This window comes from Pecten maximus, chromosome 4, assembly GCF_902652985.1.
Source record: "Pecten maximus chromosome 4, xPecMax1.1, whole genome shotgun sequence".
NCBI lineage: Eukaryota > Metazoa > Mollusca > Bivalvia > Pectinida > Pectinidae > Pecten > Pecten maximus.
Window position 1 is genome coordinate 17,282,724 of NC_047018.1, and position 14,623 is coordinate 17,297,346.

The window sequence follows — 14,623 nt, forward strand, 5'->3', positions numbered from 1 at the left end:
TTAACCTGTTACTAATGTCTATATAAGCCCTTTCCCTAACCTCCCTAACCTGTCACTAATGTCTATATAAGCCCTCTCCCTAACCACATTTAACCTGTTACTAATGTCTATATAAGCCCTCTCCCTAACCTCCCTTAACCTGTTACTAATGTCTATATAAGCCCTCTCCCTAACCAGTCACTAATGTCTATATAAGCCCTCTCCCTAACCTGTTACTAATGTCTATATAAGCCCTCTCCCTAACCACCCTAACCTGTTACTAATGTCTTTATAAGCCCTCTCCCTAACCACCCTAACCAGTTACTAATGTCTATATTAGCCCCTTTTTAACCACCCTTAACCTGTTACTAATGTCTGTATAAGCCCTCTCCCTAACCTCCCTTAACCTGTTACTAATGTCTATATAAGCCCTCTCCCTAACCACCCTTAACCTGTTACTAATGTCTATATAAGCCCTCTCCCTAACCACCCTTAACCTGTTACTAATGTCTATATAAGCCCTCTCCCTAACCACCCTTAACCTGTTACTAATGTCTATATAAGCCCTCTCCCTAACCACCCTTAACCTGTTACTAATGTCTATATAAGCCCTCTCCCTAGCCTTCCTTAACCTGTTACTAATGCTAATAAGCTCTCTCCCTAACCTTCCTTAACCTGTTACCAATGTCTGTATAAGCCCTCTCCCTAACCTCCCTTAACCTGTTACTAATGTCTATATAAGCCCTCTCCCTAACCAGTCACTAATGTCTATATAAGCCCTCTCCCTAACCACCCTTAACCTGTTACTAATGTCTATATTAGCCCCTTTCTAACCTCCCTTAACCTGTTACTAATGTCTATATAAGCTCTCTCCCTAACCACCCTTAACCTGTTACTAATGTCTATATAAGTCCTCTCCCTAACCTCCTTTAACCTGTTACTAATGTCTATATAAGCCCTCTCCCTAACCTCCCTAACCTGTCACTAATGTCTATATAAGCCCTTTCCCTAACCTCCCTTAACCTGTTACTAATGTCTGTATAACCTCTCTTACCGTCTGTCACTTCAGCCTTTTACTTAGTAAGTATAACTTTAAAGTAGTGATGACAATGTAGTCATCATTCTAAACAATAATTTTATTATTGATGCAATATCAATTCCTTTAATTGGCTCTGCATGGTGTGCTTTATGTCAAAAAGACCACATGTGAACCCCTCTTAATCAATAATGAATCCCCTAAACTAGGAATGTTCCATATCATACGGAGTATAATCTACCCTATGCCAACAAGCAGATTTTCACATTAAAAGAACATGACAGCAGCTGTTTCTGCTGCACTTTAAAAATAAAAAATTAAAAAATTAAAAATGTAGTTCACTGTTTAAAGAAATCAAATTGAATTAAACAAATGAGGGTTACTTATAAGTAATTTTGAGAAATTACAAGAAAAAGTTTATGTGATCTGAAAATAAAATGTGTCTGAAATTACAATATTATAAGCAGAGGAATGAGAAACACACTGATAGTACAAACAGGTGTGACCAGGTGTGGCAAAAAGTGCCAAAAATGAACACAACAACAGCCAGAAACAAACATCTTTAGAAATAAACACTTTCTTACCGATAATGTTTTGGAAATATCCTTTATGCAGCATGCAAAAAAGACACTTTGTTGACTTTTTCTATTTTTTTTCCAAATGTGGATATTTAATATGAATAATAATGTATATATGTAAGCATTAATACATCAAGTAGATACCTTGTTTAGAATGTGTTTTTTTTAAACTTTTATTGAACATTCGTTTATATTCTCAAATCATGAAGTTCATCTTTTTGTATTTTGTAGACCTGGCAATGTGATACTATGCGATAAGTACATCTTTGTGTAATCAGTTTTGAAATAATAATCAACATTTTCCCTTGTGACCTTTGACCTTAATTTTCATAAAACATCCACCCAACTCATGTTATGCTGACAGTGACTCTGTTGGACATGTAGAGAGCATTTGATAACCTGTCTCGATGGAGGTTTTTTGTCTTAATTTGATAAAACTGACATATACTGCAGAGAAGGTATTGTGGAATAGTGATCCAGTGGTGCAGATGCTGATAAAGACGTATCATGGAATAGTGGGTTCGACCTGGGGCGGGGGTTTGACCCGAGGATGGGGTGCAGAGACTTACATTGGAGAGGCCACCATGGAGTAGTGGGTTCGACCTGGGGTGGGGGGCTTAGTTTGACCCGAGGATGGGGTGCAGAGACTGACATTGGAGAGGCCACCATGGAGTAGCGAGTTTGCCCATGGGGCAGGAGTATAAAGATTTACTTTGGAGAAGGCACCATGGAGTAGTGGGTTCAACCTGGGGCGGGGGTGCTTGGTTTGACCTGAGGATGGGGTGCAGAGACTTACATTGGAGAGGCCACCATGGAGTAGTGGATTGGACGCAGAGGCGGGGGTGCTTGGTTTGACCCGAGGATGGGGTGAGGATACTTACTTTGGAGAGAGCACCATTGGGTAGTGGTTTTGACCTGGGGATGGGGGTGCTGGGTTTGACCCAGGGCAGAGGTGTGGAGACTTACTTTGGAGAGCTAGAGCACTAGTGAGTAGTGGGTTTGACCTGGGGGTGGGGGTGCTGGGTTTGACCCAGGGGGGGGGGGGGGGGGGGGGAGGTGTGGAGACTTACTTTGGAGAAGGCATCATGGAGTAGTGGGTGGGGCTCTGAGGAGGAGGTTGATTGGCAGCAGATTCCTTGAAGGCAGCAGCATCTTCACTTGATATGTAGGATATGCTGAAATTTGAATGATGAAACTTTAAAACAACATTCACAGTAAACAAGTATCAGTTGAACCTGGCCTTCATCATCTTATCCAGCATTGATGAGATTTATACATTTTCGAGTGAGGATTTCATAATTTATTTTTAGACCAGCTTAATTTCAGCGTGTGTTTGCTGTAAGCAGAGTGTGACATATTTGTTGACATTTTTGACAAAACAGAGGTATATTTCCAGTTACATACCACTCCAAGCTGAACACTTCCTCACCTAAAACAATGTTCTCTGTATGAATAAGTGCAATTGTTCCATTTTGCAAAACTTTATTTAAAAAAAAAAATTCTATTCATAATTCACAATTCACATCAATGACAATTGAAACAATCTTATAATTTTTAAAATCCAGACCTATGTTTTATTGTAAAATATAATGGTTTATTTAAAAGCTGTTTTATTTATATTCAAGAAACTTCTTCCTGCACTGCCCCAGATCTCCTTATCCCCTACTGCTCCTGTGTTCCTTGTCCCCTAATGCCCCAGATCTCCTTATCCCCTACTGCTCCTGTGTTCCTTGTCCCCTAATGCCCCAGATCTCCTTATCCCCTACTGCTCCTGTGTTCCTTGTCCCCTAATGCCCCAGATCTCCTTATCCCCTACTGCTCCTGTGTTCCATGTCCCCTAATGCCCCAGATCTCCTTATCCCCTACAGCCCCTTTGCTTCCTGTCCCCTACTGCACCAGACCTCCTCGCCCCCTACAGCCCCTGTGCTTCCTGTCCCCTACTGCACCAGACCTCCTTGCCCCTTACAGCCCCTGTGCTTCCTGTCCCCTACTGCGCCAGATCTCCTTGCCCCTTACAGCCCCTGTGCTTCCTGTCCCCTACTGCGCCAGATCTCCTGGCCCCCTACAGCCCCTGTGCTTCCTGTCCCCTACTGCACCAGACCTCCTTGCCCCTTACAGCCCCTGTGCTTCCTGTCCCCTACTGCGCCAGATCTCCTGGCCCCCTACAGCCCCTGTGCTTCCTGTCCACTACTGCACCAGACCTCCTTGCCCCCTAGCAGCCCCTGTGATCCCTGTCCCCTAATGCACCAGGCCTCCATGCTCCCTTCAGCCCTATGCTCCCTGCCTCCAACTGCCTCAGACCTCTGTGCCCCCTACAAGCCCCTGTGCTCCCTGCCGCCTAGTGTTAGTAGTAATATCTAATGTTCAACCTTTCTCTTTGCATTCATAAAAGGCAAGGGGGAGGGAGTTTAATTGATATTGAATCTATTGGTCTAGTAAACATCACAGTAAATTTACTCAAAAGCTGTTTATCTGTAACTGGCTATGTACCAAAGTACCTAATATAAAACATCAGGTTGTCTGTATAAGTCTTTAATCCAGTTCAGATATAAGGAGAAGAAATACATATGAACTCCACCTTAAAGCTGTGTGTCAAGCCAAATCAATATTTATAAGTCTGATAAAAACATTGTTTGGCATGTAAACCATGGTTATATTCCTCATGTTGTATGATGTCTCGGTGTGATGTCTCTTTTGGGACTCCCAAACAGCTAACTTCTATTCACTGGTCAGAGTTTATCTGATCAATGTCGTGTAGGTTCTGTCTACAGGTCAGGAGATGAGAAGACAAGGATACATACTATATCACATGAGGTGTGGGTGGAGCAGGGATGTACAGAAGGTGGGACAAAGGAGGAGGAGGAGGAGGAGGAGGAGGAGGCAAATAATTTTTAGGCTTTAAGCATAATTATTCAATGGCACAATCTAGTGGAACAAATTTTCATGGGAGGACAGACTACAATGTGGAAGGGGAGGTAATACAGTTACGTTTATGAAAGAATTCCCAACTGACATTCTCAAACAAGTTTATAAGTATTCTATCAGATCACCAATACTAATGATGTGTTGAAAGGAGGCAGTATAACTTCAGTTACATATTGTTTAAACAGGGCCACAGGTAAATGTCTGCACATCTCATTTCACTAAAGAAACCAGCCATGATCACCCTGAAGATAATATTAGACTAGTCCACTTCATTGAGGGGAGAATCTACTTAGAATATTGAGGGTCTGCCAGTCTACCATGTGCCATATTATTGTGTCTGCTGGTTATCCATCAAGTCAGTCTTAGCACATGTTTAACCTCTTGGCCCGGGACTGGGGAATGGGGGTCAGCTGGTGGGGGTTGTCTGTACCATGACTTGTCCCCTACTGTGCCTCCTGTACCCTTAGTCAATTCTTACCCCAGTCATCCGGGGCCAGTCTAATGTTAACTGGAGCAGTCTATTATCCTCTGCATGGCCCATATGGCCCAGTCTAATGTCCACCAGACCAATCTTATGTCAGATGGGCCAATCACCAGTTGGCCCAGTCTAATGTCCACCAGACCAATCTTATGTCAGATGGGCCAATCACCAGTTGGCCCAGTCTAATGTCCACCAGACCAATCTTATGTCAGATGGGCCAATCACCAGTTGGCCCAGTCTAATGTCCATCAGACCAATCTTATGTCAGATGGGCCAATCACCAGTTGGCCCAGTCTAATGTCCACCAGACCAATCTTATGTCAGATGGGCCAATCACCAGTTGGCCCAGTCTAATGTCCATCAGACCAATCTTATGTCAGATGGGCCAATCACCAGTTGGCCCAGTCTAATGTCCACCAGACCAATCTTATGTCAGATGGGCCAATCACCAGTTGGCCCAGTCTAATGTCCATCAGACCAATCTTATGTTAGATGGGCCAATCACCAGTTGGCCCGGACTAATGTCCATCAGACCAATCTTATGTCAGATGGGCCAATCACCAGTTGGCCCAGTCTAATGTCCATCAGACCAATCTTATGTCAGATGGGCCAATCACCAGTTGGCCTAGTCTAATGTACATCAGACCAATCTTATGTCAGATGGGCCAATCACCAGTTGGCCCAGTCTAATGTCCATCAGACCGATCTTATGTCAGATGGGCCAATCACCAGTTGGCCAAGTCTAATGTCCATCAGACCAATCTTATGTCAGATGGGCCAATCACCAGTTGGCCCAGTCTAATGTCCATCAGACCAATCTTATGTCAGATGGGCCAATCACCAGTTGGCCAAGTCTAATGTCCACCAGACCAATCTTATGTCAGATGGGCCAATCACCAGTTGGCCCAGTCTAATGTCCATCAGACCAATCTTATGTCAGATGGGCCAATCACCAGTTGGCCAAGTCTAATGTCCACCAGACCAATCTTATGTCAGATGGGCCAATCACCAGTTGGCCCAGTCTAATGTCCATCAGACCAATCTTATGTCAGATGGGCCAATCACCAGTTGGCCCAGTCTAATGTCCATCAGACCAATCTTATGTCAGATGGGCCAATCACCAGTTGGCCCAGTCTAATGTCCACCAGACCAATCTTATGTCAGATGTGCTAATCATCAGCTGTGTAAAACTGATGACAGAAAAGTTTGATCAATATTGCAATGCATGTAAACCATTAGGAGTTATTCCCCTTTGATCTATAACTATTCCCAAGTAAGTTGGGTATTACCTTTCTAGTGTAAGTTAAGTAAGATATCATTGATGAAAACTTTATCAGAATGTTCACAAATAACTCAAATAGGTGTTGGTCTGTGAAAAAAACCTAACATAACAGCAAATTGTGATGCATAATTATTGGACAGGTGATCATATATCAACATCTAAATCGTGTGTAATGTGAGCAACTACTGCCTAATAATTATGGACTTAAAAATAAACTGCTTGTAATACTAATGATGGGAATGTAACATTATTTTTTTCAATAAACCAGAATATCAATAATGTGAGAATATTTTTCTACAAAATATATTTCATGCGCAAAGTGAGAAGCATAACCAATAACATTTAAATTACCAAGGTCACTCATAGGTGTAAGAAGGATTGAAATTAAGGGTGAAAGCAAGTAATATATAAATATGAAATGGCAGGAAATAGCCCCAAAGTTTCAGTTTTTCTTTTTTTAGGGGGGGGGGGGGGGGGGGGGGGGGGGGGAGGTGTGTTATGTGTATTCGTGGATGTGATTTAAACTGAAGGATGCTGAATCACTTTTTTAAAAGTCACTGAATTGACAAACTATAATACGATTCAATTCTAAGATCGGTGGATCTTGCAGTTTAAAATGACCATCTTATTTCCTCATAAACAACATGGTTATTTTCTGCAAGATTCCCGTAAACTTATCTCCAATATTTTTTCCTGTTTTCAAGGTTGGTCATTCAACTTGCTGCATTTTTTCTCCATATATCAATTCATCTGAATCACTTGTGCTAGAAGAAACTTGTCTAGGAAATTTGTTGATTGTTACCGAAGAATGGGCCTACCTTATCTGTTTTGGTAATTTGTTGAATCGCATATTCATGTTACAAACAAGCATTTTACTATCAAATGCTTTAAACCATGCAAGGAATCTTTTTATTGCTACCAGAATCTAGGTTTCACCTCAGCCACTTCGTCCAGCTCAACTAGCTAGCATGGCCATTTTTGCATTCTTGGAAATGACACCATAACCAATCAGAAGTATTCTACTCTCATTTAAGTGGAGAGACAACTGCAGATTACACTTATTGATTGCCAATTGAAAAATGTCACTATAAAAACAGTATTTGACAGGATGAACATTCTTCTTATTAATTTATTAGGTGACTTTTCAATGTCGCAAAAAAATAATCAATGAGATTATAAATGAGTTGCCTCCCCTCACACAAATTTCTAATTTCAAAACAAAGAAGTCCCCAATAAGGAATCCTTAAAACTAAATACAAAGTCCCATATACAGAAACTTTAAAGTTTATATACAAAGTCCCATATACAGAAATTTTAAAGTTTAAATACAAAGCACTTACTCTATATCTAGACCAAGCAATGTGGCTCTACGAATAATAGCCCGTGCCTGGGCGTTGGTGACTTTCCTCAAGCTTTCGTTGTTGACGGCCACAATGTAATCCCCAGCCTGAATACGTCCATCTTTGCCCACTGCACCTGTGCGTAACACTGTCTTCACCAGACAACCATTCACACCTTTGTCGACCGCCTCCACTGTCATACCTGTAAAATTAAAATCGAGTAGGTATTGTATCTGTAACATCAAAATGGTGTTTCAACTATTGTATCTGTAACATCACAATGGTGTATTACCTATTGTATCTGTAACATCACAATGGTGTATTACCTATTGTATCTGTAACATCACAATGGTGTATTACCTATTGTATCTGTAACATCAAAATGGTGTATTACCTATTGTATCTGTAACATCACAATGGTGTATCAACTATTGTATCTGTAACATCACAATGGTGTATCAACTATTGTATCTGTAACATCAAAATGGTGTATTACCTATTGTATCTGTAACATCACAATGGTGTATCAACTATTGTATCTGTAACATCACAATGGTGTATTACCTATTGTATCTGTAACATCACAATGGTGTATCAACTATTGTATCTGTAACATCACAATGGTGTATCAACTATTGTATCTGTAACATCACAATGGTGTATCAACTATTGTATCTGTAACATCACAATGGTGTATCAACTATTGTATCTGTAACATCACAATGGTGTATTACCTATTGTATCTGTAACATCACAATGGTGTATTACCTATTGTATCTGTAACATCACAATGGTGTATTAACTATTGTATCTGTAACATCACAATGGTGTTTCAACTATTGTATCTGTATAAACATCACAATGGTGTATCAACTATTGTATCTGTATAAACATCACAATGGTGTATCAACTATTGTACAATGTATCTGTAACATCACAATGGTGTATCAACTATTGTATCTGTAACATCACAATGGTGTTTCAACTATTGTATCTGTATAAACATCACAATGGTGTATCAACTATTGTATCTGTAACATCACAATGGTGTATCAACTATTGTATCTGTAACATCACAATGGTGTATCAACTATTGTATCTGTATAAACATCACAATGGTGTATCAACTATTGTATCTGTAACATCACAATGGTGTATCAACTATTGTATCTGTATAACATCACAATGGTGTATCAACTATTGTATCTGTATAAACATCACAATGGTGTATCAACTATTGTATCTGTATAAACATCACAATGGTGTATCAACTATTGTACAATGTATCTGTAACATCACAATGGTGTTTCAACTATTGTATCTGTATAAACATCACAATGGTGTATCAACTATTGTACAATGTATCTGTAACATCACAATGGTGTATCAACTATTGTATCTGTAACATCACAATGGTGTATTACCTATTGTATCTGTAACATCACGATGGTGTATCAACTATTGTATCTGTAACATCACAATGGTGTATCAACTATTGTATCTGTATAACATCACAATGGTGTATCAACTATTGTATCTGTATAAACATCACAATGGTGTATCAACTATTGTATCTGTATAAACATCACAATGGTGTATCAACTATTGTACAATGTATCTGTAACATCACAATGGTGTTTCAACTATTGTATCTGTATAAACATCACAATGGTGTATCAACTATTGTACAATGTATCTGTAACATCACAATGGTGTATCAACTATTGTATCTGTAACATCACAATGGTGTATCAACTATTGTATCTGTAACATCACAATGGTGTATTACCTATTGTATCTGTAACATCACAATGGTGTATCAACTATTGTATCTGTAACATCACAATGGTGTATCAACTATTGTATCTGTAACATTAAAAACTGAGTAAGTATTGTTTCTGAGTTACTTCTACAATTACTTTTAACTAGGTCATTTAATAATGTTTAATACGTATAAATATAGACATCATGTTGTCTAATTGAGTAGACTTTTTAATGTTTTCAATCCTCAATTTTTAATTTGTTAAATGGATATAAAAAACTTATATTTTGTACATATAACTAATCATAATTGAAGTTTTCATGGAAACAAGTTAACTGGGCATTGTGTAAGTAATACATGTCCCCTACTGCCCCCCTCTTCCCAACCCAATCCCCTAAAAATATTAACAGTGACCATGAATTTTATCCAAAAGCTATGAAACTCACACTTGTCTGTGATATCTTGGCCCTTTGTATTTGTTTGAAGTTTGATCAAAATCTCTCAAGAAATGAAACTGCTAGTCTTAAAATCTCTTACAGAGGTTTTCTAAAAATAGTAACAGTGACCTAGATCTTGACCCAACCACCCTGAAACTTCAACTTGTACGAGATGTCATGGCCCTTTGATTTGTCTGAAGTTTGATCAAAATCCCTAAAGGAATGAAGCCGCTAGAGTGTTGACTAATGGTGTTACATATCTATGACAAGACAGACAAAGAGGAAAACTATTGTCCCTCTGCAGAGGGGACTAATAATGCATTAGTAAATTGTGAAGAAAATCTGGACTTATTGGAATATAAATTTGCACTGAGTGATAAATGTGGACTGAGTAATAAATCTGGACTGAGTGGGGCATTGAAATCATTTTTAAATTTGATACATTTATTAGATTCACTTTCTGTGAATTACTTTATCCAGTAGCTTTTCACACTTACAAGTCATTCAAAGAATATACAAATTCATATACAAATTAGAACAGAATTTACCCAGTTCATCCTTTCCTTTTTTCAGCTTCAGTTTTTTCTCTAAAGATGGGGGTAAGGAGTCAGAACCTCCTGAGAGGGTACGTCTTAGGTTTGGGGAAGACATGGGCGAGCGCCCTGGGGACATGGTCCGGGGGGATGAGCAGGGGGAGGACTTGTTAAGGTCACTTGCAGCAGGGGCTGGTTCTGATGAGGAGGAAAACGAACTATCAAGGCTGTCAGTCTGTCGGTGTCGGGGAACTCGTGGGCTGATCTGAAAATGAGAAAACAAACACAGTAAATAACAATGGGATCCTACTGTGTGCACAGGATCTGACATTTATTCACAGGGACCATACAGTCATTCACAGAACCATAAAGTCATTCACAGAACCTGATAGTCACTCACAGGATCATACAGTCACTCACAGGACCTGACAGTCACTCACAGGACCTGACAGTCACTCACAGGACCTGACAGTCACTTACAGGACCTGACAGTCACTCACAGGACCTGACAGTCACTGACAGGACCTGACAGTCACTCACAGGACCATACAGTCACTCACAGGACCATACAGTCACTCACAGGACCTGACAGTCACTCGCAGGACCATACAGTCACTTATTACTAATCATGTGTTTGATGTGCAGTATGGTAAACACATTTTCTTTCACAGAGGATTAAAGATCATGAAAATTGATCATTGAATTAAAACAGGGATGAATTTACTTTGTTTATGTGGACTTGATCCTGAATCATCTATCTAATGTTTTAACTTTTTATCATCGTATATAAACATCCGTAAAATATTGTGAAAGTTAGTGGTGAAAGAAAGTTGGTTTACAATGTCCTGTCTTACATTTCCCAACACAATCATAGTTTTCTGCGTTTATATCTTGTAAGGATTGTTTATAAAACTCAAATATGGATCTCAACAAAACCTGAAGTGTAAGGAGGAAAGGTGTATCAAAACAATGAAAGGTGCATCAAAACGTGCATCAAAACGTGCATCAAAACAATGAAAGGTGTGTCTTCTACCTTTACTTACATCTAAACAGAAAAATGGGTGGATTTCAATGCAGTGAATAGAATATACCTCTCTGATTGGTCAACACAAATACCTTTTTATTAATTATCAATTGATAATTTCTGAAATTTCACTGGTAAAATTGTAATAAAATATTGGACTGTGGTATAAGTAGTTAATGAATAAATTGTGCATACCATATATACTTAAATATACGTCTGGTTTAACTATGTATGAATTCTGTATAATAAATTCTCATGCAAGCAACTAAATAACATATATTATATGTATATATTTACAATATTTAACTAAATATATATACATGTGTGTCATATGTACCTACAGTTAAGCTTGTTTATAACAAATCTAACAGGCCCAAAAGAAATACAGTGGAACTTCGTTAACTCGAACTCGAATAACTCGAATACCCCGCTTAACTCGAAGTACATCGTCGGTCCCGGCCGAATTCTCTCTTTATCTTAGTAAAAAAAACTCGGAAAACTCTAACTCGGATAACTCGAAAAACTCGGATAATACGAAGTGAAAATTTGGTCCCAACAATAAAAATCCTATTTGAAATGAACGAATAACTCGAAGTATAATTTTCGTCGATCAGTGGAAAACGCCGACATTTTTTAAGAGCTAAATTCCGTTTGTAATACTGAACATATCGGCACTACTAACCTACATGCTATTATAAGTGTTTCATAAATTCATAAAAGAAATTGTCGGTTGAATCTTATAACAACAAATCTTGGTGATAAAAATTACTGCTTTACTTACATCAGGTAATTTCCTAAGGCGGTCGCCGATATTAGTACACACGATAGTCAACAACTCATCTACCCGCTCGCTCAAGCGGAACTAATCTCTGACACGACGGTAGATCTACCCGTCTGATGTTTTTACAGGTGTAGAAATGAAACAGTCACCGGCGCCTATTAAATCTTTAAACTGCTGAAACAATAGCGTAATTACTGCCGAGGTGTTCAGAGTACAACTGTAACGGTCAGTGCTGTCTATTAAATCGGATAAAACGCCAACTCAGTCACAGTAACATTTTATACGCACATGCGCAGCCCAACTTCCGGTGCTAATACAGATGGAAATGGCGTGGTTATCAATTAAAAGTAAGTCGGCCGATCAAACAGTATTTTATATATGTCCAATAAAAGGTAGTGGTTACGTTTACGGTTACATTTTGCATGCAATCTGTGTTAAACTTAAACGGTTATTTGATTTGACATGAATAACTTGTTATTTTGTCGAATTCCGTTTTATCGTTTACCTTTTGCAAACATAACTTGCACATCAGATCGTTATTGAAGTGACTAAGTGAAAGAAACTTTATCGTGACTATATATCGGCAAAACTACAAAAAATTACAAGTGACATAACGAAACATTACATATATATTTACATGTATTGACCAGTCTTCACACTAAACTGATGAGCGACAGAGCGGAGTTATAATGATTATATAATATTGACAAATATTGACCAAACGTTTCACCAAAACTGATAACTCGCTTAATTCGAACACTCGGATAACTCGAAGTTTTTTCTTGGTCCCGTCGACTTCGAGTTAACGAAGTTCCACTGTAGTTCCTATATCAGAAATCTGTTATATTTTAAAATAAACAAGGCTGAGCTTAACTCTGGGATTTTAGCTTCCTTCATAATGACTCCAGATGATGAGTAGGAGGTGACTATACCGGTATGAACAATTGAAGCATGTCCCCTACCGGCTCCCACTAAAAATAGTAAGTGTTCTTGACCTTGACCCAGAAATTCTGTAACTCAACCTTGTCCCAGATATCAAGGTTTTTTATCATTGTGTAAAGTTTGATTAAAATCCCTCAAGGAATAAGACTGCTAGAGTGCTGGCAATCTTTGGCACAGTACATAGACGGATAGTAAAGCTATATTCCCCCTAACAACCCGGTTTCACCAGTAAAATAATAAATGATAGTATACATAGGGAAATCCAAAGAGAATTTTGGGGTCAAACAGAAAAGTTGGACATGTGTAATTTCAAATTAAACTTGCTGTAACATATATTTTCCAATATTGTGAAGATGCTTGAGAGAAACACTTAGTCTATTACAGCTGAATATGCTTTCTCAATCCAAAGGGCAATAATGAAATCCCACATAGTTTGTGGGGCAATATTGGCCCTGCTGAAGGCAGTGTTAATATCAGTCTTATATAATGCAGGTGAATGCCAATCTTTTGGAACCATAAACCAAATGGAATGCTTTCATCTTATTAAATATGCATGGAATGAATCATCTTGCCTGCCTTAAGAGTTTAATTTATATTGCTTCATCAACTCCTTCAATGAAGAGTTAATATCTGGATGAAAGAAAATTGACATGATATTTCTATTTTAAGTAACATTGGCCTTGACCACCACCACCAAAACATAATCAAGAAGTCCCTTTAATTATGATCAACACAGGAAGGAAATGATGACTAGATAATTGGACAGAGCCCTCAATCAGCCACATAAGCTAACCCATGGTGTCGAGGACGATAAAACAGTTAGGAAGGATACAGCTATAGATCACTCCCATCTCTCAATACAAGGCCTCTTAGTTTAGGTACTGGGTCGGGGAGGATAATGTAGAGCTTACCTATTATGTCTTATGGAGCTTAATTACCATAAAGTTATATTACAAACTCTACCTGTATTAGATTATACCTTTAAGCCTAAATCTGTATCAAAGTTTACCCTTAAGTTAACACAGGCATAAGAGCTTACTATCAAACTTATGCATGCATTAGAGCTAATACCTTTAAAACTATGATTGAATTAAAGCTTACAATAGTTTTAAGCCTATCCACTAGTATTACTATTAATCAGGGATTAATTTAAGTCTGCACAAGCATATACATCTTATATCATTAAACCTACACATGCAATAGAGCTTAATATCTTTAAAACCAGGCTTGTATTATTTAAGTCTGTGCATGCATGTCAAGCTTATTTTTAAGCCTATAGCCATTTGTATTACAGCTTAACTTTTGAAGTCATTATCTCTATCATATTGAGCTTGGCCTCTAGCCTACATAATTATGAATAAGAGCTTGCAATACAGGCATGCATTAGAGCCTACTTTTGATTCTAAACATACATTATATATAAAGAGCTTACTTGAGCCTACACTAGCATTAGACCTTTGCCTTTTAGCTTACACATAAATGAAAACTTATGATTGAACCAACACATGCATTTAGTAGATCTT

The 14,623-nt window shown here is 38.5% G+C and overlaps 1 protein-coding gene across 1 annotated transcript in view; it reads right to left on the reverse strand.

Moving 5' to 3' along the window:
- LOC117325389 (multiple PDZ domain protein-like) overlaps positions 1–14,623 on the reverse strand; it is a 227,647-nt gene that overhangs the window by 84,973 nt on the left and 128,051 nt on the right. The window contains 4 exon segments of the mRNA XM_033881561.1: positions 1,600–1,620; positions 2,664–2,768; positions 7,622–7,823; positions 10,369–10,618. Of these exon segments, the coding sequence (XP_033737452.1) occupies positions 1,600–1,620; positions 2,664–2,768; positions 7,622–7,823; positions 10,369–10,618 (578 nt within the window).